Source organism: Dasypus novemcinctus, chromosome 24 (assembly GCF_030445035.2).
Source record: "Dasypus novemcinctus isolate mDasNov1 chromosome 24, mDasNov1.1.hap2, whole genome shotgun sequence".
Classification (NCBI taxonomy): domain Eukaryota; kingdom Metazoa; phylum Chordata; class Mammalia; order Cingulata; family Dasypodidae; genus Dasypus; species Dasypus novemcinctus.
Window position 1 is genome coordinate 4,478,845 of NC_080696.1, and position 23,743 is coordinate 4,502,587.

At 44.0% G+C, this 23,743-nt stretch overlaps 1 protein-coding gene across 12 annotated transcripts in view; it reads right to left on the minus strand.

Annotated features, from left to right (window-relative positions):
- GPCPD1 (glycerophosphocholine phosphodiesterase 1) overlaps window positions 1-23,743 on the minus strand; it is a 68,683-nt gene that overhangs the window by 37,922 nt on the left and 7,018 nt on the right. For 2 of the 12 annotated variants that reach the window (XM_071211527.1, XM_004451511.5), the window contains exons 1-4: window positions 19,915-20,155; window positions 13,460-13,536; window positions 10,383-10,479; window positions 5,340-5,424 (exon numbers count right to left, since the gene is read on the minus strand). In XM_071211527.1, coding sequence (XP_071067628.1) covers window positions 5,340-5,418 — 79 coding nt within the window. In that variant the 5' untranslated portion in view covers window positions 5,419-5,424; window positions 10,383-10,479; window positions 13,460-13,536; window positions 19,915-20,155. Of the gene's footprint in view, window positions 1-5,339; window positions 5,425-5,673; window positions 5,960-10,382; window positions 10,480-13,459; window positions 13,537-17,832; window positions 17,910-19,914; window positions 20,156-23,743 lie in introns of those variants that run through there. The other 10 variants (XM_012522567.4, XM_071211526.1, XM_071211529.1 and 7 more) reach the window with 8 other exon arrangements.

Here is a 23,743-nt window from a genome sequence, read left to right on the forward strand (position 1 = left end):
CGCTCAAGCACTGAGCTACATCCACTCCCCAATATTCTGTTCATCTTTACCTAACATTAAATACCCTCTATAACATTTTACAGGATTTTATTATTGATGCCATTTGATAATAAATGTACCAAATGGCAACAAATATTTAATAAATTGGGCACAGTATTAACTAGACATATATTTCTACCACTTAAAATGACTACAGGTTAAATCTTATTTTTTAATTTGCCAACATTTAAAGTTTGAAAGCTAAAGTAACCATTAGATAGTCATTCAAATCATTAGTGCTGGGATATGAAAAGGAAGTGATTTTCTCTAGCCAAATAATGGTAGATTGGGTAGATTTAAAAAATCTAAATGTGAAATTGCTTGTCTTAAAATATGGTGAGTCTCATTTCCATTACACTGAAAAAGGAGATACGTTTCATTGTACATCTGTTAAGTGTTTTTTATTACAACTATTTTCCTGGCACATCTTTTTGACTTGTTTTTTAATAAAATTTTCTTATCCTCAAAAGATACAAATTTATTAATATATATTCAGTATAGGAGCAATTTTTAAGCAGTCATGAAGAAATTAATTTAATCCCCAGCCCAACAATTCACATCACCCCAAAACCTCTTCCCTACAAAGATAATTTAGACTTCTATCCTAACAAAAATTACTCATCAAAAGTGGGTTATGGGGGAATGGATGTGGCTCAAGCAGTTGAGCGCCTGCCTCCCACACGAGAGTCCCGGTTCGGTTCCCGGTGCCTCCTAAAGAAAAAAACAAAAATAAACAACACGCAAAACAAACAATAAAACCAACTTAGGGAAGCCAAAGTGGCTCAATGATCAAGTGCCACCTTCCCACACACATCACTCTCCAGCCCCTGATACCTAAAAAAAAAAGGGGGGTGGGGTGGGGGATTTGAAACTGCTTTTAAAGGGGGGGGGGTTGGCTTTTTCGGGACTTGGGAATTGTCCTGAATGACATTACAACGACAGATACAGGCCATTATGTATCTTGCCATAACCTACGGAATTGAGTACGAGAGTGTAAACTGCAATGTAAACTATAATCCATGCTTAGGGCAATGCTCCAAAATGTTTTTATCAACTGCAATGAATGTACCACACTAATGAAAGATGTTGCTAATGTGGGAAAATGTGGGAGGTGTGGGGAGCAGGGCATATGGGAATCCCCTACATATTCTCTGTAACATTCACGTAATCTAAGTATCTTTTAAAAACTGAAAAAAAAAGAAAAGAAAAAGAAAGGGACTATAACAGTAAATGTAGACAGGAATAAAAAGTAGGTGGAGGAAAGGAGAGGGTTTGTTTTTTGTTTTGTTTTGTTTTGTTTTGATTTGATTCAGGTAACTGGGGAACATTACAAAGGATTCATTGTGATGCCTATAGTTAACTTTGTAAGAATAAGTCTGTGAATTAAATACTTGATAGAAAAACATACTTTAGCAGCAATTCAACAACCCCAGTTTCATCTGTTATAAGTGACAAAGGCAAGCCTTTTCACCACCCACTAACCCAGCATAAAAGAACACACACTCCTATAAAGGAATATTTATGGAGCAGTCCAAAGGGTCCAATCCAGCAGATAACTTACAATAGTGTCTTATCAGCGTTTGTACTACAAATCCATGTTAGCTGCTACAAAGTAGCATGATATTGAAAAAAATGAACCAAGTTTTAAGACACATTGAGTTTCTAAAATGTGTTATGACTACTGTGTTAAATTATAAAAGGTAATCTTAAAATTCAACTTTACTGAAATTCTTCAAGAAAATTAAGACCTGAACATTAGGAAATTTAAAATCTCAGCGATGACTTCAAAACATGCACTCTTTTCTAACATGCTGAAAAAACTCAATCGTCGAGATCTGTAAAAGGTTGTTTTAGGAATTTTGGAGTCGAGTGGAAGAAGGATCTTTGGGGGAAAAAGTAACAATATCAGTCCAAGTCAGTATGCCATTAACAGTATCAGTGGCTATTTCACAATTTAGTATATATTAAATCAGAAGATTGCCAAATGTTTTCAAACATGCACATTAACAAAAATATAAAAATGCAAATCTTAACAACAGCTTCTTAAACAGTTACTGGTATCACTCAGCTACATCAAGCATGGAGAGAGAAAAAAATTAGCCAATGTATAAGACTAGGTGTTCTTATAAACCATCAGACAGAATGATCAGCTAGTCAAGTAATATCACTGCTTTCAGATATACTGAAAAATGCAAAAGTGAACTTTTAAACTTTTACTCATTGTTTTCTTCCCACAATTTTGAAAAAGCCTGCATTGTTAAAGGTGACCTGAGGACTTTTCATTTGTGATGTCACAGTGGCCAGGCCTTCTTATCCTTTTGCTTTTTTTTCTTTGCAGAAATAATGAAACAAGTCTTAAGGGTGTTGTTTATTCTTCCCTCCTGAACATGAAGCCTGCGTACAGCTAAGCGAGGCGTACAGCTAAGCGAGGGGAGAGGAGCGCACCAATGCCAGAGGCGGCGCTGGGGGCGAGGTGTGGCCGCCCCACCCACACATGCAGGAGGGCCGCCAGGCCTCTCGCCAAGACCAGCAAGGAAAACAGTGACCTACGAGCGGGTTAAGCCAAGGAAGCTTGGCTGACCGACATCTCTGAGAAGGGTCAAATCTCAGGTAAAACTGAAAAATGTACTACCTTAAAAATCCAATGTATAAAACTACAACTTGGACTATCCAATTACATGCCTCTCACAGACGATCACTCTGAGAAGTTTGCTAACAGGTCTCTAAAAGGGTGGGGAGGTAAGAGCAAAGTAAAGAATCTGTACGAGTTTAATTACAAGTGAACATCAGCACCTATAAAAGTCAGAAACATAGATATGTTGCTGAAAAATAAAGACCCAGGTCCAATGAAATCAAGAAAAAAATGTCATAGACAACACAAAATTAGCTAACATTTCAATATGACAAAACATCCCTAATTCAGGATCAGAGGGTGGACACAGACCAGCAATGTCTAGATCATGTTTAATAAAGGATCTTTGGTGAAGATGTCAAATTAGTGAGCTATGTGCACTCACTTCAGTGTTTGGATTCCAGGAATACAAACTAACCTTGCTTCCTATATTTATATTCTACTAGAGAATATTTTGCTTTGTCACTTGTAAAATTTTAAAACCCAAAACGGTAACAATTTAATTTTACGAAGTGTAAGAAAATATGTAGCTGTGAAAAAGGGAAAAAGGATTTCAAAACTCTAAATTCTAAATGAAAAGAAATATTCCAGAAAAAAAAGCAAAGTATGAAAAGAAAATATGAAGAGAAAAATTTTCTTTATAATAAAAAATGTATTTGTAATACTATTTTAACAATGAAAAGGGACCTAAGAAATCTATAGTTCAAACCCCTCATTTTATAGACAAGGAAGCTGGCTGGAGTCAAGTGACTTGTCCAAGATCACAAGATTTTTGCTAGATTCTTTTCACCTGAAACTGAGTAAACTACTTCCTAAAACTTTTAACCCAATAAAATTAATCTCATCTCACATTTCAGTTTAATACTTTCATAATGATTTTGCTTTTCTAACCTTTTTTAAATTAATAAAATATGCATCCCAATAATTTGCATTGTGTCATGATCTAAGAGTCCCTGCACATTAATTACTTCTATCATTTGGCAATGCACAGTTGAGACAAAGTTTCATAATATTTCTATTAAAAATTATGTTCCATTTCAAGCGCCACCAACTTTTAAAAGAAAAGTATCACTTTACTCTGGCATGTGGGGGAAAAAAACCTCTGACCATATGCATGGGATTTTATGTAGCTATTTACTCTATTCCATGAAAAACATACTTACCGTGGCAGCCCCTGCATCATCACACGGTACATGTGTACACGATACAGAGTACCTACTTAAAGAAACACACTCACCAACATATACTGTAAACTTTTGGAAGTATTACAAGGGGACAACTTATTTTTTTACTGTAAGCAGATTTCTTGCCAATTTTTTCAAAATGGCACTGTGGACTGTTCTGCTACTTCTGGTTACATGTCAGTGACAAGGAAAAGCACTACAGAGCTTGGTCTGACCTGTGTTGACAACAGTCTTACTTTAGAAAGCTATACACAAAGGACTCACTACAATTTTTTCTCGTCCAAATGCCCTTTTGTAAGTAAACTTGAGTTGATTTCATGTTACAAAGCTGGATTTCACAGACCAGGATGCTCGGAGGCGCCTTCAGCACCCTGAGTGCCAGGACCCCTGTACCTCCACTCACAGCTGTTGGGTTATTCTAAACAACTTGCCACTCGACACAGCCCCTGTGCCAGACACATGACAGGCGACCTTTGCCTAATCATTAAAGTGAGACTACTGTCAAGACAGGCCAACACAACAAGCAGCCATAGTGTAACGTAAGTTCAGTTACTGAGTATTTACAATATATCCTTGGAATAAAAAAATGTAATAGGTGCAAAAGACAGCTGAAGGGGTTTGTCAGTTTTCTTTCCTTTTTTTAATAATGGTGGCTAAAAGAATGAATAATGGCTGACTGCATTTTTCACAAATAACAAGTGTTCAATGACCCCTCATAAGAGAAACATTTTTTTTTCAGAAGTTCTAACCCATGCTTTGTTTCCTGACACCCTCCTAAGTCCCGTGAGTATATTTAAAGGTAAAAATCTAAAGGAAAAGCATCCTTTCAGCAAACAAGTATCTTTAAAAAAAAGAGGAAAATAATCAACCTTTTTTTCTTGTCTAAATATGAAAACAATCCCAAAGTAATAATTGTGAGCAAGCTGATTTACTAGACAGTCCAAAGGCTTTCAGAAAAGATCCTAGCTTATCAATATCACCTTCAAAAAAATCTAAGTGGCATCAATTTTGATGAGTTAAAACAATGAATGCAGCCACTAAAAGATGGTTATTGTGAAATAATTTAAAACCATTTTACTCAGAGCTGGCTATAAACTTTTCTGTAAGTGTATGTCCACTGCATTAAGGATTTTAAAAAAAAAAACACCCTTGCAACTAGTTACTAACAGTTTATAAAAATTACAAAAGAAAACGCACACTTACAAAGAACATTTATCATTAAAACCAATCATAACCAAATCATGACAAGAATATTGCAGCACATACTTACTATTAGTCTTAAAAATTCCATTGCAGACACTATCTACCTCTGAAGTGGCTACTCCTTGCTTTTTGGTACTAAAATGTAATTAATCTAGAATTCTATCTTTCTTATATGACTAAAACAAACCCATTTTACTTTGAAAGTTTTTGCTCTTAAGTTCACTGTTTTTGAAAGAAGTGAATGTGCTAGAGAAACTGGAAACTAGATAAAGAAAACATACCTTTGGCTCTAAAAAGCACCCTTGGAAGTAGCGATACTGAACTGACACTCCTCTGCTGAGCACAATGGCTGCTTTCCATGACATGCTGTGGGAAAAGACGTCAAAAGCAGCATCAGCATCACACCAAAACGCACAGACACTGTCGTCAGAAAACCCCTCGCATACGGTGTGAGACACCCACAACATTTTACACAGACCGACTCCATACCCAGCTCTGGCCCTGGGACTGAGCAGGGCTGAAAGAGCCCACCTTCCAGAGCTTTCTAACTCTGTGGGGAGAAAAGCACAGCACCAAACCAGACACAACGGCTGAGCACAGGAGGGCGTATCTGACCTTTTCGGAGGACAGGAAGCTTGGGAAGAGAGGTCTCCCTGAGGATGAAGCCGGCTGAGCCGAGACCGAGCTAATGAGCAGGCCCGGCCATACAAGGAGCCAGAATCTCCAAGCAGAAACACCAGGCAGTGCCCTGTGGAAGCCCAAGTCAGAAGCTCCTCTTATTTTGCACTTGGTCGAGTCAGGGAGGTTACATGGCAGCGAAGAGGCTCTGGGGCCAAGGCCTTTGTGTCACAAGCAAGAGGCGACCATCGGGCGAGTTGCTTCATGTCCCTCCCAGGCCACTGCTCCAGCCTGGCTAGTCCTGCCTGCCTCTGGCCACTCCCCCGCCCAGCGGTCAGCCTCTGTGTCTTACCAGCTCTGCGTCTTCCTCTGACCCTGCTATTCTAACAGCAGCTACAGCCTGGATCAGCTGCCTCAAGGGGAGAGAATTCACTACAACTCAGGAGCATGACTGATTTTTAAATCAGCTTCAAGTCAGAGGCCAGCAGTATCCAAAGTGTGGTCCCTGGACCATCAACACTACCTGGCAGCTAGTTAGAAATGCAAATTCTGCTAAATCAGAAACTCTGGGGTTAGGCACAGGAATCTGTGTTTTAACAAGCCCGTGTGATTCTAATGAACACTATAGTCTGTTGTTTTTTTGTTGCCTTTTTTTTTTTGAGGTCCTGGGGCCAGGGAATGATCCTGGGACCTTGTGTGTGGGAAGTAGGTGCTCAACCACTGAGTCACATCAGCTTTCCAGAGTTGGTTTTATCATTTGTTTTGCTTGTTTTTTTTTTTTTTTGTTTTTCAGGAGGCACTGGGAAGCAAACCCAGGACCTCCCATGTGGGAGGCAGGCACTCAACTGCTTGAGCCACATCTGCTCCCTGAACACTATAGCTGGAGAGCCACTGTCCTACTTCAGTACCCAAAGGCTAATTCAGCACAAGCAGTTCAGTGAGTACAGGGCGAGCGGCTGGAGACACGTTCTTCCGTGACTCCCGACGGCTAGCACTGCTCCCAACCTGGCTTCCCTGCACACACTCTGGGGGACAGCCTCAACCAAAAATACCCACCGCCAGCCAGCACCCACGCTCCCAGCTTCAACCATCAGATGAACCTATTATTAACAGAATACACACGCGGCCTCCACCCTGGGAGATTCTGATTTCACCCGCCTGGGGTGGAAGAGGCCTTGTTCAATAAAACATTCACAGCAGCTTGAGAGGCAGGCTGGCTGAGAGCCGCTGGGTTAAGGCAAGGCAGCTGTGTCCCGGCTGCTCTCCCCTGCTCAGCTTTCTTAACCTAGGGCTCCAGGCAGACCCTACCAACTCAAGAGCTGGAACTGATCTGCCGTCTCCGCCACAAGAGGATGGCAAATTTCACCCACAAGACAGGCAACACGAAATGCAAAACCACCCTCGACTGTGGCAAGCTTGGAAGAGGAGGCTGGGGCTCTTCTCCAATCCACCCTCTCAATCCCCTGGAAAAGGATGGAGGTACATGCATTTTTTAAACGCACCCCCACCAAGTGATTCTAACGTGCGCCCTGGAGACCCACTAATCAGGGATTCCTAACCAGGGGCCACGGACCCCCACGGGGTCTGCAGAAAGACTTCAGGAGTCTGTGAACTTGAATTGAAAATAATCAACTATTATCTTTATTTTCTAGACCTCCAGTGTTGAGTGTCATAAACCTGCCTGCTGCTACATTCTGAGAAGAGGTCTGTGGTTTTCACCTGGCTGCTAAAGGGGTCCGTGGGATTTAAAATAAAAAAAAAAAGGGTTAAGGACCCCTGTTTTAAATGATGATGTGATCAAGAAAATAAAGTAATATCTTTACCCCTGTATCTTGAATCAAATACAACACAAGTTGAAAATGAACCAGAATTGTTCAGTTACTTCAAGACTGAACATAAACTGATGAAACTCAAGAAAAATCAAGAAAAGAAGGGCAATGTGAGGAGATTTAGTGCAGTTGCCTGACTGAGTCCCCCAAAAGGCCATAAAACCTGTAAGGAGACCAAATAAAGTCACAAATGACCCACATTTCAGCATTACTAGGCAACAATACCATGACCTTCAGTTTACCTGTAAATAGAAAAAAATTCCAACAGTGCTCGGGATCACGAGCTGTCAGACTGGAGAGTCAGTAAGGGGAGGTTTAAAAAACTCCAAGATGGAAGCGGATCTGGCCCAATGGATGGGGCGTCCACCTGTCACATGGGAGGTCCGGGGTTCTGACCCAGGACCTCCTGACCCATGGTGGGCTGGCCCGTGCATCGTGCTGGTGCGCGGGGGTGTGCCCTGTGGAGGAGCCGCCTAGCACAAAGGGCGTGCAGCCTGCCCAGGAATGGCGAGCCACATGCGTCGAGCTGGCGCAACGGGTGACACAACGGAACGAGATGCAGGTTCCAGGCACCACTGACAGGAGTGCAGGCAGACCTGGAGGAGCGAGCAGCAGATGGACATGGAGAGCAGATAGCTGGGGGGCAGGGGAAGGGGAGAGAAATAAATTAAAAACAAAAAAGACTCCAAGAAAGAAAGACACTGAGAACTTGGACGCAGAGTACACTGAAATCCCAAAGAAACCCAATTCTAGAACAAAAATGTTGTCCAAAGGCAAACAAAGTCTCTTATCAGCTAGGTCCTTTCTCCTGTCAAGCACTGTTTATCATTTACCCACTATAATTCAGTGTATTTCAGCAATACATAAACGTCTGTATCTTAAAGTTAACTACTTCAGCGTCATCTCATTCTGTCAAACTGACTTAAGACAGGGAGTGGCCGTGAAGCATTCAGGAGAGGTGTTACGGGGAGGAGTTCAGAAAGGCAGAGGTTTCACTTTAGCTGGGAATGGCTGATGTGAAAAATCAAGAAAGAAACAACCACTCAAAGGGAATAAACATCTCATGCCTCTATGAAAGTCCAGGAAGTTGATATGCCAATATCAATTATCAATAAAACTTTACACTTATAAAAACTAAGCTAGGAATTGACTGAGAAAATGAGTCATGCTAATGACAAATCATAAAGGTGGTGTTCAAGATGTGTTTGTTTTCTTTCCCATAGTTTACACTGTGGAATTGCTTTACTTTCCTTAGTTCTTTTCCTTTGCTTTGTCCAGCTTCCTTCAAACTCTGCTGGGAAGAAACAGTTTTTGTTTGCTTGTCTGTTTTATCCAATCTGTCCTTCTGGTCTTTGTGCCCAGTTCAGTGAGGTGAGAACACTGATGGTATGCAGGGATGCCCCAGCAATGTTAAATTCTATAAACATTTCTAACTGATCATTTAAATACACATACACAAAACAGTTCTTGGACTAGCACTGGTCCAAAGCGACATTCTGAGTTGCTCTACTTTACAGGAAAATAGAATTTGAGACTAAAAGCTTTAAGGATCACCCGGTCTAGTGTTTCTCTACAGGGGTAACTAGATGCATCTGTAAGCTAGTTAGGTTCTCCTCCCCTCCACCTGCCACACACACTTGGACAACCCATAACATTTCCAAATGCCTCCACAAGCAGGCTAAGCACCACCTTCGCTGACATCCACAAATTCTACCTTAGCTCCTGTGCTGGGGAGACAAGGTGTGAGATCTGGAGACATCGGATCTGCCCAGATCCGTTCACCGCAGAACAGACGCTGGCACCCAGGTGCCCTTCTCCCGTTCAATGCACCAACATGCTGTGCCAAACTGAGCAGTGAATTAATTCCATTACACTAGCTAAGATAGCAAAATACGCGTTCCACTCTCTGCTGTTTTTAATATCATATACTTCAAGAAAATAATTTTATAGGCTGAAACAAAAACTAGATCTTTCATCAAGAATATGCACTGAAAAAAAGAAAAAGAAAAAGGAATACATGCTAAGAAGCCAAAAGACAATATCTAAATTATTGGGGGGAAAAACGAAAGAGCAATATAAACCCATTATTTAGCATTATGGTGGTAAATATCAGATGAACCAAGACTTGCAACCTGTTTTTTCACAACTAGCTTTGTAAAACTAGTTCACTCTTTAAACTATGTACATGTAACAACTTTGATAAAAATTAAAACTGAAAGAAAAAAATTTGTGAAGGTTTTCTAGAAACCTCTGAGTTTACCATCTGTAGCATTCTGATATGGTTCATGAATTCCAAAAATAGATATTGGATTATGTTTATAAACTGGTCTGTACCTGGCGTGACTAAATTACGATCAGGGCTTTGACTGGGCCACTTCAGTAGGGTGTTGATTAAGTTATAATTAGGGCTTTGACTGGGCCACTTCAGTAGGGTGTTGAGTCCCTGCCCCTTGGTGCGTGGGGACTCACAGATAAAAGGCATGGCAAAGGACAGGGCTGGAGTTTTGATGCTGGAGTCTTGAGGTGGAGCCCAGGGAGTAAACAGAGGAGCTTGGTCCTGAGGAAAGAGAGAAGGCCCCGGGAAGAGAAACAAGCTGTTCACATGAACAGCTGGCCTTGTGGAGGAAACAGAAGAGCTGAGCCCAGAGGAACCCAGGAAGCCTGAATCCTCACAGAGACAGGCAGCCATCTTGCTCCAACACGTGGCAACAGACTTTGGTGAGGGAAGTAACTCATGCTTTATGGCCTGGTGACTGTAAACTTTTAAATACCCTTTATAAAACCCAACAGGTTTCTGGTACTCTGCATCAGCACCCCTGTGGCTGCCTAATAGACCACTGGAACCTCAGCTCTGTAAGCGGGTGTGTCCCTGCTCACCTTTCACCTGTCTCATTCTCTGGGAGAAGAGGCACAGCATTTTGAGGATTCCAGTTTCCCAAAGCATCGCAGCTTCCACATATCGCAAAAACTTCTCCTAAAGAAAGAGAACAACCAGTTACAGTGACACAAGTAGGAAAGTTTCAAATTTTAGTTTTAGGAAGCAAGAAAAGAGCAGTCCATTGATTTAGCTCAACAACAGGCAGAGTTTTCCTCTTCCAGAGAAGGACCAGCCTCCCTGGAGACAGGCCGAGGGTGGCCGGGTGCCCAGGTACCAGCAGGCCAGCTCTAGGAGGCCAGGCCAGGGGACAGGGAAGGCACAGGGGGCAGCTCTTCTCCACTCACGCGGCTATTAATGGAGCCATCACCATGCGCTTGTGGGCACCAAGAACACAAGGTAGCCAACCGCCTCTGCCTTCGAGGTGCTTCCAGCCAGAAAGGGGCAAGTATTCTAGAGAAAGAGCAACCGAATTTTCCAGAAACTCAAACAGTAGCCATTAACTAAAGATCAAAAGAATTGTCAATGAGACAGTAACAACACAATGAAAAACCTCAAAGTGACTGAGTGAAAATTTTAGCTTTTCTTACTAAAATAATGACTATCACTTCATCTGAACATTTTCCATCAGATGATCTTAAAAACCTACATACAGCTACCACCTATATATTTTATATTTTTATATATTTGGCAAAATCTACGTCTTGGATATAAATATGCAGAAGTCTTTTGATTTATAAAATGACATTCTGAAATAATATAATTAAAATTCATAAAGAAAAAAATTTAAAAAATAAAATAAATAATAAAAAAAGATCATTAATGTAGGCCAAATGCAAGCGTTTAAGACAAAATCCTCCACATTCTGAGAGCAGCTTGGCTTCCATGCTGTAGTAAGCCGAGAACTGTACTCGGCTTAGCCACCTGCATGGAGCATTTTGTAAGCTTGAACTGTCCAAACTCACTTCAAGATCTAAATGTGATAGTTATTCAGGATTTTTCAGGGTTCTTAAATACATAGGTATGAAACAGGGTGGGTAAGAATAGAAATGTCCTGTCAAAATATTTACTAATCCATTAAAATAACCAGAATTTTTATAATTAACTTAGCTATCACTACCCTCCCTGATTTAAAAAAGGTCAAGCAATGGAGCTAAATACAAAATATAAATATTCATTCCCAAGATCCTCTATGTTCCTATGTGATAGCTTAAGCATCAAATCACTGTCTGGGAAGCAGACTTGGCCCAGTGGTTAGGGCATCTGCCTACCACATGGGAGGTCCATGGTTCAAACCCTGGGCCTCCTTGACCCGTGTGGAGCTGGCCCATGCGCAGTGCTGATGTGCGCAAGGAGTGCCCTGCCACGCAGGGGTGTCCCCGTGTAGGGGAGCCCCACGTGCAAGGAGTACGCCCCGTAAGGAGAGCCGCCCAGAGTGAAAGAAAGTGTAGCCTGCCCAGGAATGGTGCCGCACACACAGAGAGGTGACACAGCAAGATGACGCAACAAAGAGAAACACAGATTCCCGTGCCGCTGACAACAACAGAAGCAGACAAAGAAGACACAGCAAATAGACACAGAGAACAGACAACTGGGCGGGGGGGAGGAGAGAGAAATAAATAAATCTAAAAAAAAAAAAAAAAACACTCAGTCTTTCTGCTGATTCCCTGGAACGTGGTTTCCACGAGGGGGAAGAGGCACCTCCTTACCCTGCCACTTCCAGCAGAGCCCTGCCCCTGCTCTAGGAGGGACCCCGAGGTGACGCGGAGGTGAGGGGCAGGTTTTCCCAATGGCCTGTCCCCCGCCCATGCCCCACACCTCCTCCTTCCCACCAACAGCTTCATCTACACTCACATCCACCGTGTCCTTCTCTCTCGTCTCTGAGCGTGTCCCCGCTCGCCAAGCTGGCCTTTCTGCGCCCAGCGCTGCAGTCAGTTCACTTGCCTGAGAAGCAGGGCGCCTTCTAGCCTCAGCTGCTGACCAGAACGCCCCGAGAGGACACCATGCAGCTCTGCAGTCTCCCTCCCCGGGAAGGCCACAGCCTGGACTGGAGATGAGCACCTGGCCTAGGGCAGCCAAGCTACCTGCTGACTAGCAACCTTCAACCTACAGAATCTTCAAACTGCTCAGAGGAGCTGTACCACGTTATGGTGGCTAAGAATGGGCTTGGACCACACACAGCCAGCTGCTGCGAGGACTGTTAGAGCGAGACAGTGGCTCGGGGTGAGTCACCCCTTCGTTCTCTGCACACGCACTCACTAAGCCCTGCTGAGCCTGGCCCCGCCAGCACGAGAGGGGCAAGGTCCTCTTCTCACTGCGCTCGGTGTGTCCAGAATCGATAAAAGCCCTCAGGTGCTACGAGGAAGTGCCAGGGCCTTGAGTTTCACAGGGATCAAAACCTAGCGGCAAATGGGAGGATGGAGTGGGGAGAGGCAGGGCACCGATCCCGGCAGAGGAGGGAACCTGACAAGGCCTTGGCAGGAGGAAGAGGGAAGGACTGTAGGTCTGAGGAAGGACTGGAGGCCACATGGCCGGAGCACACCAAACATGCAGGGAGCAAGGTGACCCCAGCCAACAGAGCACCTCCTGCCAGCACGAGCAAAATTACTCTCAGGTGACTTAAAACTCCCAGAAAGCTGGTGTGGCTCAAGCAGTTGAGAGCCTGCCTCCCACACAGAGGTCCCAGGTTTGGTTCCCGGTGCCTCCTGAAAAAACCAAAAACAAGCAAAACAAACAAGAAAGCCCACTCAGGGAAACCGATGTGGCTCAGTGGTTGAGTGCCAGCTTCCCACATACGAGGTCCTGGGTTCAATCCGTGGTACCCAAAAACCTAGCCCAGCCTTCAAAACTAAATGACTTCACAGCTTTCTTAGAAAACATATGAGTCAAGAGGCTTACTATCTGGGGAAGTCTTTTCTTCCATTAATTTACTAGGTTCTGAGGACATTTCTGATATCAGGGAAATCCACAAGACATTTCCACTTAAAAATCAGGGCCGATCTAATAACAACTCCATTCCTGAGGTATTCCAGATAGGAAAAAATTCTCAATTAAATTAAAAAGTAAAACTTTACAATACCTGGTAAAAGAGTTCCTCTTATCGCGAAGGTAACCTGAGAAGGTGTCATTCTGATGGATTTATTTTAGGATGCTGTCCTAAGAAGAAAAAGAAATTGTCATTTACAGCATTAGGAAATATTAGCTCTAGATAAGCTACTATCAAGAAACAAGAAAATTAACTTGTGTAGACTTGGTAAAGAGGATGTGTGTTAATTTTGAAAATGAACAGAAAAGGTGAAAGCACAACATAATGTTTGTAACTAGCAGTGCTGTTATATGGGTATGACAGTGGTTTAAAGGGAAAGTCTAAGGTCATGTATATTACTAAAAAGAAAGCTAAAAAATGTAACGTGGGAATGTATAGCATAGTTAATACCACATGTGAAATAGAAACATGGGTAAAATTGCATATATATGACCATTTTTCTTTGAAACTGAACTAATAATACTACAAGATGTTAGTATCAGGCAAAAAAAATTATGCTAAGTGAAAGAAACCAGATATAAAGTACTATACATTGCATGATTCCATTTATATAAAATGTAAATATAAATCAATTTATAAAGATGAAATTAGATTAGTGGCTATATAAGGCTGGGGAAGGATAGAGGGATTGAGAGGTGACTGCTAAAGAGTGTGGAGTTTTTATTTTTGGAGTAACAAAACGGTTCTAAAATATTCTGAGGTGATGAATGCACAACATTGTGGTTTTACTAAAAGCCATGGACTACACACTTCGGAGAGACTGTACTGCACGTGAATATATCTCAATAAAACTGCTTAAAAACAAATACATGTGTGAGAATAAACAGAAATAGTGGCTTTGTATGGCAGGGAAAGCACTGAGAGATTGAGAGGTGAAAATTTTTCTTGCTTTTCTGTTTATTATTATTGAAATCATGAAAATGCTCCAATAATGACTGACGTGATGAATGCCCAACAATGTGATTACACCAAGTACCACTGATTGTATACTGAGTGAACTGTATGCTTTATTAATATGTATCAATAAAATTGATTTGTAAAAAAAAAAATCTGCTAACGAGCTAAAAAAACAAAAAGAAATCAAGTATGAGCAAGACTGATTTCAAAGTCCTTATACATAAACTGAATGAATTACTTGAGAAGCACCTAGCAAGTTTTAGGTTTGAAGTTATAAACCTATTCTGGGGAAGCAGATGTGGCTCAAGCAATTGAGCTCCTGCCTACCACACAGGAGGTCCTGGGTTTGGTTTCCAGTACCTCCTAAAGAAGACAAGCAAGACAGCTAGCTGACACAAGAGACCCATGGAGGAAAAACACAATGAGAAAACAACAAAGCAGGGAGTGGAGGTGGCTCAACAATTAAGGCACCTCCCTCCCATATGGAAGGTCCTAGATTCGGTTCCTGCTGTCTCCTAAAAAAAGATGAGCACACAAACAATAGATATAGCAAGTTCAAACAATGGCAGGGGGTGGGAGGAATAAAAATAACTAAAATTAATCTTTTAAAACAACTATAAAGCTATTCTGTATGTATGAACCAAAAATACTGCAAAAGAAATCATGTCCATACTTTTTAAGGAGTCAAGATTCTCTTGCCATGTAATTTTTCTCCTGACCAGGCTGTTATAGGGAAGGAAAAAAAACTGACAACTATAGATAGGAGGAAAAAGAAAAACAAAACAAATCAACTCAAGAAAGGATTTCTACTCTAACAAGGTACTAGGTTGAAACAATCAAAGAACCTAAGTACCAACCGCTGAAACAAATTATGTTCTGCAACAAGGTTGGCAATCTTTTAAGATACAGTGTAACTAATCAAAAAACAACCTCCATCCCTGGTGAGTCCCTCTTTTTCAGATTTTCACCTCTATAATCTATTACCAAATCTTGATGATTTTATCTAATTGATCTTATATTCATGCCTTTCTTTCTAAAGTTATCAATTCATCCAAAATCCTAAGTCTCCTAGCTGTATTTTGGCTTCTAAACCTTTCCCAACAATGCACTCTGTGAGTTAGAACAGTCCCCTCACGTCTCGGGCTTGCAATCACTCTTTTAATTACAGAAACCCAAAACCCTAACCCCTGAGATCTTCGCCCACATCTCTCTAGTTAATTTTTCTTATCTTCTCTTTCTCCATCAAACCAACCTACTCCCCTTCTCTAATTTAAGTACCTGAAGGCAGGCAGGAAATGGACAAAATAAATTCAATGCCAATTCTCAAGTTTATATAACTTACATAGTGAAAGAACACATACGCCACACAAAAACACATCATATTAAACATAACTTCTCCAACGCCCTTGCCAAAACTTTCCCACCCCAGTCCATCAGTGTTCCTAGGAGAATTCTGATCATGCCTTCCTTCCCTCCAGGATAAACAACATTTATTGTGCCCCTACCACGTGCTAAACATTTTCCAGGCATTTGGCACATTTAGTTCCTCATTCAGTCCTCATCGAAACCCAGGAAGCTTGGGAATCAAACAATTTCCAAAGCCACATGTGATGGTCAGCATAAAGCCCGTGTGAAGCCAGCGCTCCCGCCCTGCAATCCTCTCCCCATCGGGCAAGCCCCTCTGGGGTGGAGCAGGAGCCTCGCCCCGCTACTGCCGACTCCCTAAGACTTGGCCCCTACTTAGCCTTCTGGATTCAGACCCGCCACTCCCCGTGCTGGACACGGACCACACAGAACGCCCTTCATTTCCCTGAAACACGCAAGGTGCCTCCTGCATGTCCCTCCTGCCTAGAAGATGACATTCTTGGTCAGCTTTTCATTGAAAGAACATCACAGGCCACAAACAAGCACAGGCAGGAAGGCTTGGCAAACAATCGTGAGGATCCAAATGTACTGTCCTTAGTGGTCCGAGATGAAACTGTCTTCCCCTCTGAGAACTTACACATTACTTTATTAAACACCCTCGAGTAACTTTCATAGTTATTCATTCTCCCCCTCCCTGAGCACAGGCCTACAAGGGCCATTTAATGAAGAGCCGCCCAGTTCGCCTCACAGTGATGAGGATCCAGGGTTCTCACCTGGAGACAATTTTGCCACTCGGGCTATTTGGTGATGTCTGGACACATTTTTGGCTGCCAAATGGGGGTGGGGGGGGGCGGCACTAGTACCTTGTGGCTAAACATCCTACAATGGCTGACTCACAGCAGGCTATGGTGAGGGTGAAGAGAAATTAAGCAGGCACAGAGCTGGAGCCCAATGTTAGCTGTAAACTATGTATTGCCACATTTATATCAATTAGAAAATGTGGAAGTTGAATATACACATTAAACAAGACCACCAGTCAGGGGGTTCTTATTACTTGGATAGAGAATTCCTTATTTGGCAACTAAACCGTTTCAGTTAGAAAATTCAAAACTGCAATGAAGAGAAACATGTTCATGAGCAAAATAATTTCTAAGATTCCTTAAGGTAGTTTCTGCATCTAAGAGTAAACATGAGCTATAAAAAGCACATACATCCAGTTCTGGCACTCTCAAAAGAATGATCTAAATCTTTAAAAAGCTCTAGATTTCTTTTAAAGGAGAGATCCTAGGGATTGAACCTGGGACATCATACATGGGAAGCAGGTGCTCAACCACTGAGCTACACCCACCCCCCCCCAGCTCTAGATTTTTGTTGCTCCTCTCACTAATCTGTAATTACCTGAATACCTTAATAGTTCTTTTTTAACATGGCATCTGAAAATGAATTTGAGTATGATTTTTTCCCCCTGAAAATGGTTCATGGAACATTGCAATCTTATATCTATCTCTCTATAACCTATCAGGAAAAAATCCTTAAGGCTAGAGTAAAGCTTGGCTTTGAAGCTATTGAGTTCATTTTATGAGATACGAAAGTCCATCATCCAGCAAAACCACTGAGTAACCCACCACAATCTGCACATACAGCTTGTACTTCCACCCAGAGTCAAGGACCACAGTGCTCAACTAAGGAGTCTCATCGCCATAATCAAACAATTGGTACTCAAATACCCATTGGTCGATTTTAAATAATCAACCAATTTTTAGAAAACCAGACTTGATTACTTGGAGGCATTTAAATCAACAGCTCTAGATGTATGAAATCAAAATCATCTTTAGATTTTTACTAGACAAATGAGAAACTTACCCAAATTTAGCTTAATAAAAAGGAAATCAGCTGCTAATTAAAAGTCAACCTTTCCTTCTTAAGGTTGTTAATAATAGTGGCTACAGGAAGTTGGCTGTAAACATCTGCAGTAAACCTATTATACAAACCTACATAGCCACAAAAACATCCACAACACCTCTCCGAAAATTCAAAAAAAAAAAAAAAAGGGTTATCTTACACCTAAATTACCAAAGGTCAAATAATCTAGCTTGATTTCTACCTCCCCAGCCTCCTCCGCCTCCCCCAAGCGAATACCGTACCAAATAAGAGCCTGGGGAGCTGCTTCTCCCGCAGCCTGCCTGACCGTGGACAGCAGCCAAAATTCTGGTGCAGGACTGAAGCATACAATTTTGGCACCCAGCTACTAACAAAACAGGAGTGACAAAGTAAAACCCTGTTCTGTTTTGTAACACTAAATCCATCCACACCCTCCCAACACTTCCCCTCTTCCACACAAGCAAAAAAAACTCTCAACTCGGAGGGGGAAGGCCCTCCAAATATTCAAAAATGAAATGGTATGAAATGCTAGTCGTTTGAACACACGAGGTGCCAATACAGGTAACTTAACCAACTCACCTCTTACCTCCTGTTTAGACCATACTCCTGAGCTAAGTTTTTGTTGTTTTAATATAACTTCCACTTTGTGCTTCCTGAAGATAAATATTAAACAGATTCTTTTAAAGACTCAAAGCAGTTAGCAAAAATATGCCATCTTAAAAGTATTTCAGAGTTTACCCTTCCTGACAAAGTAATTTGTATGTCACTCTTCTTGTCAAAGAAACCTTCCAACACAAGATGTGACTGGTTTGCCAGTCTGGGGAACAAAAGGGAAATGTAACCAAACCAAGGTACAGGAACATTTAGTGAAGAGCTAGACTGAAGTCATAGGTATGCTGAGCCCAAGGGGGCTTTTCGGCCTAAGAATGTTCCTTTACCGAGGTCGGGTCCACCTGGAGTAATCTAATGGCAGGTACAAGTGAGCGCACGCAAGGGGATCCGCCTGCAATGGCAGGTTTTCAGTCAAAATGCCACGTTCAAGAAGTGAAGTCAGTCTAGCCAGTTTCAGTAACTTCAGATATTAACTCTTCTGGCTAATTTAAAAGCATCTATATAATGTTTCACTAATTATAATTGTTAATTCTTAACCTTCGGTGACACCACTTTCCTTCAAACTTTTTCAAAGAAAAAAGCTGTTTCCAGTTCTCTTCCCTTTTTTCTAAACCCCAGCAACTTTGATGCCCGTAACTAGCTATAATACAGGAACATATGAAATGCCTGTTTCTCGGAATTAATTTTCTGTTCATCCCACTCTTCTAACCCGAATACACTTAGAGCAAATATTTTATTAAATGTATGTAGACATTAGGAAACTTTTATTAAGAAAGCTTTTCTGGAGATTTTGTCAGGCTAACTTAAATCCTTGACCAACTTTCCAAACAACGCAGTAAAATTGCTTCCAAATGTTTTCCATTTCGTTTTTATTATTTTCACGGGCATCAGTTTTTTCCTGTTTAAGTTACACACAACAGATGTGATGCACCAACCTACGTTTTATGTATATAAAATTTCACTTTCTGCCACAGTGAGATTTCTTTTGAACTGATTATGTCTACGGGTCTAAATTGTCCTAGGTCAAATTTGCAGATTTAAATTTAGTCCTAACAGATTGCTTCTCCCAGTAATTCTTAAGTCGAGAACAGATCTGGCCCCGTGCAGTTGTACCTCTCTTGCCTTAATTCTGTTACCAAGAAGGTTGGAAAAAAGACAAGTAGCCTGTTTTTATTCTTGCTGTAGCAAGATGGAGAAATGGAAGGACTAGAATAGCTGGGGAGAAATGCAAGCAGGGGGAGAAGAGCGCGGGGAGAAAAGCTCCCCATCGGGTCCCGGGGCTGGCGCCGGACCAGCCCCAGCAGCTGCCTCCAGGCGCAGGGCTTCCGCGCCCGCTGCGCTCCCCGCAGGTGGGTCGCGGGCTGGGGGGCCTCGGCCGAGGCAGCCCCCAGGTGAGGCGTCCTCCCGGGGCTCGAGGCAGAGGGGAGGGCCCTGGACCCGGCCCAGCGCCCGGGAGAGCAGCGAGGCCCGCCGCTGGAAGGGGCAGGGCGCCCGGCGCGGGGCTTCCTGGAGGGACCGAGTCCCGGGGCCTGCCGGGCGCGCGCGGGCAGCGCGGGGCGCGGAGCGCTGTCAACGCGCCGAGCGCGCGGGCCGGGTCCCGCCGGGGCGGAGGGCGGCGGCGCGCCCAGGGCGCGGGGCCGCCGCGCGCTCCCCGCCGCGCCCGCGCCCCGGCCCCGCGCCGGGGCCTCGGGGGGCCGCGCCGAGCAGGACCCGCAGCCGCGCCCCCGACTCACCGCACGCACGTCCAGGCCGCTGGTCCCGCCGGCGCGCCTGCCGGCCCGGCCCGCCACGTGGAGGCCGCCGCGCCCGCGGGCCGCCGCACCTGCCGGCCGCCGCACCTGGCGGGCCGCCGCGGGGCGAGGGCCGGGGCCGGGGCCGGGAGCCGGGAGCCCGCCGCGCGCGCCTCGCCAGCGCTCCCTCAGGCGGCCGCCGCGGCGCCGAGCGGCAGGAAGCGGCGCCGCTCAAACCGGTTTCAGCTGCTCCAGACCAAACCGCCGGGCCACCCGGCGGGGCGGGGCCGGGGGCGGGGCGCTGACGTCTCGCCGACACCGCCCCGGCCAATCGGCGGCCGCGCGCGGGGGGCGGGCCGCGCGGCCTGGAAGCGCGTCTCTGGAAGGGCGTCCGGACAGCCCCGCCCCGGCCCCGCCCCGGCCCCGCCCCCTGCTCCGCCCAAGCCCCGCCCCCAGCCGCGCGCTGGGGTGCACCTGCCGGCGGGCGGGGGCGCGGTGGTCCCCAGAGGCGTCTCGGGCGGGCCCCGCGCGGGGGCAGCGCTTAGCTATTTATCACTCGGACCGGGGGGAAAAGAGCGGGACTGGTTCTTTTTTTTAGGAAACTTTTGTTACGAAACTGCCCAGCTCGCTGAGCTAAAGGGTCAGAGCTGGCCGGGGTGGGCGCCCCGGAGCCCGCGCAGCACCCCTGGAGGCCGCGGCCTGACGCACCTGCGGGTGTCCACGAGGTGGGCCCTGCGCCCCCGCCCCGGAAAATAAGCTTACGGCCCCAAAAAAATGAGGCGACCTTTTCCGCTGGCCTGACTTACATTATTCCCCTCCCAGCCTCGCGGATTTCGGTTTAACCTAGAATATTACAGACTGCCCCTCAATCCAGTGAGAAACTGAATATTTAAAGAACCAGTTTTCCTGGGATGCTCAAGGGCTCCCAGGGGCCACTCAGCGGCGGGTGCGGGGGGACGGCCTGCTGAGAGCGCCCACGTCCAGCTGGACGAGGTGAGGTCCTGTGGCCCGAGCTGCTGGTCTTTCGGATCGGATCACAGGGGGCATGACGTATGAGTTCTGAGCTTGGACTTGGTCCAAGGGTATTCCCGACAGCGTCATCCACTCCGTTAGTAAAGAGTTAGTACGGCAAAGGAGGCAATGGCTTTAGTTTGTTTTTCATTTGGGTTTTTTGTTGTTTGTTTTTTTTATGGTACTTGTTATAATCCCAACATTTTTTTAAAGAATTAAGATTGCCTTCTAACTGTGTACGGTTGTCTGTTAAAGTTTGCTGCTGTTCCTTTCCTGATAGTTTGGAGTTGATTTCAGGTCTTTGTTTTTAGTCCTACTTGAGTGATAAATTTCGTTCAAAATAGATTGCTTCCTTTAAATATTTGTGATAGATCTTTATATTCTTGCACTTACTGCTTAGTACAAGGTATTATTTGCCTATGTTCATAGTTCAAATTAATGGGCCTAATCTGCACTCCTTCCCTAAATCCTATTGGAATAGAGGAAATTATATGTATTCAAAGGTGCCACCAATAGGTTAGAAACTGAGGAATTTCTAGAAGATATAAAACAGGCCAATAGCACTGATGATTGGAAAAAGAAGGGTTGCAGAGAAGCCTAGTTCTACACAGGACTCCCAGCGGCTCCTGGAGATGACAGCATTTTACACAGCCAGTTTAGAAACTGTGGGCTACACCATAGTCACCCTGTGCTGACTGGGAAATTGATACACAGTAGAGACAATCCAAAAAATAAAATAAAAAACAAAATCGAGACAATCGGTGCCTTCCTCCTGCCACTTCTGTGGAATGTTATAACTTCAGAAGTAGAGTTAATGAGATTAACTTAGGTCTTAACCTCATTGTTTCCAGAAGGGCTTTATGTATACAATATAAATATATAAGATATTTAACATTCATTATCTTTTTTTATTTGTAATGAAATGTTATCTTTTGTCTGAAATCAACACCTCAAGTTTGGACTTGATACATTCATTTTTTTAGAAGTAGCAATAGTGCTGACGGAAAAGGCACTGGACGTAGAAGCCAGACCTGGAATCAAGTCCTAAAATGTGCTCGCTGGGACATTTTGAACATAAATCTTTGTTTAAAAATGTTACTGCTTCTGATGATTTTTATGAAAGATTTTATTTTCTGAAGGAAACTCCACTGAGCTAAAGTAATTTCTTGCTCAATTTTTCTAGACTGTAGAGTTAAGCTGCTGTTACTTCAGATAAAGTCTGAGAAGGCTGCAGTACGGAGCACAGTGCTGGCTGCCCCTGGGTCCTGGCTTCTCTCCCCGGCCTTTTCTGAACCTCCAGGAACTACTTATTTCCTCAAATCTAAGAAGTTGGCAATACTAAAGCATCAAAAAATTCTGCCCTTTATACCATGGGATGCTACTCCCTTACAATTTAGAATTTTCAGTTTTACTTCTTGAGAGTGCTCTTTTAGATCTATTTAGATTTAAGTTTTGTCATATATCATTCTTTTTCATATATCAAAAGGAAGATAAACGTGAGATAAATTGTTGAGGTATTCCTAAAACTTCTTTACATTTAGAGTCCAAGCTTGAAGTGACTTTGCAATGCCCTTGGTTTTCCAAAGAATAGTGTCAAATAACATTGGTGATGCAGCTTTTTTTTTTTTTTGAAGTGCTCAGCTATTACCCTGGGATTTTCTCCAGCCCACCGATTCCCTTTGGGAAAGTTTTGGTGCTGTGGTGCTGTTGCTATTTTTTTTTCTTATGCTAAGAAACAACAAGGATCTACAGACAACAGCCACAAAATAGAAAACATCCAGGGTTTGCAGCCATTGGTCAGGCACCAAGAAAAACAACTATGTTGAAATGTGCCCAGGGGAAGACAGCTGAGTCAGACTGCTGATGGTCTGGCTATCAGAAACTTCAGAGTGGTTAAAAGTTTTAAAGAGGGACCTTGGGGAAGCAGATGTGGCTCAACTGATAGAGCACCTGCCTACCACATGGGAGGTACAAGGTTCAAACCCCAGGCCTCCTGACCTGCGTGATGAGCTGCACATGCGCAGTGCTGCCACACGCAAGGAGTGCTGTGCCACACAGGATTGCCCCCTGCAAAGGGGAGCCCCACGCACAGGGAGTGCACCCCATAAGGAGAGCCGTCCCGCGCAAAAGCGCAACCTGCCCAGGAGTGGCGCCACCTACATGGAGAGCTGACACAGCAAAGATGACGCAAGAGACACAGATTCCCAGTGCCGCTGACAAGAATACAAGTGGACACAGAAGAACACATAGGAAATGGACACAGAGAGCAGACAACTGGGGGAGGTGGGGAAGGGGAGAGAATTAAATAAAAAATAAATCTTTAAAAAAAATAAATAAAGAGGGACCTTAGAATGGATGAAATAAGGTAACATCCTTCCTGCCTAACTCAACAGAATTTGGGAAATTACACTAACTGTAAAATAGTATATAGATAAGCCCATTAGATTTACTTACCCATGATTCAAATCAATATAATTAAAAGAGAGCTTCAGGGAAACGGACTTGGCCCAGTGGTTAGGGCGTCCGTCTACCACAAGGGAGGTCCGCGGTTCAAACCCTGGGCCTCCCTGACCCGTGTGGAGCTGGCCCATGCGCAGTGCTGATGCGCGCAAGGAGTGCCATGCCACGCAGGGGTGTCCCCCACGTAGGGAAGCCCCACGCGCAAGGAGTGCACCCGGTAAGGAGAGCCACCCAGCGCGAAAGAAAGTGCAACCTGCCCAGGAATGGCACCGCCCACACTTCCCGTGCTGCTGACGACAACAGAAGCGGACAAAGAAACAAGACGCAACAAATAGACACAGAGAACAGACAACCGGGGGAG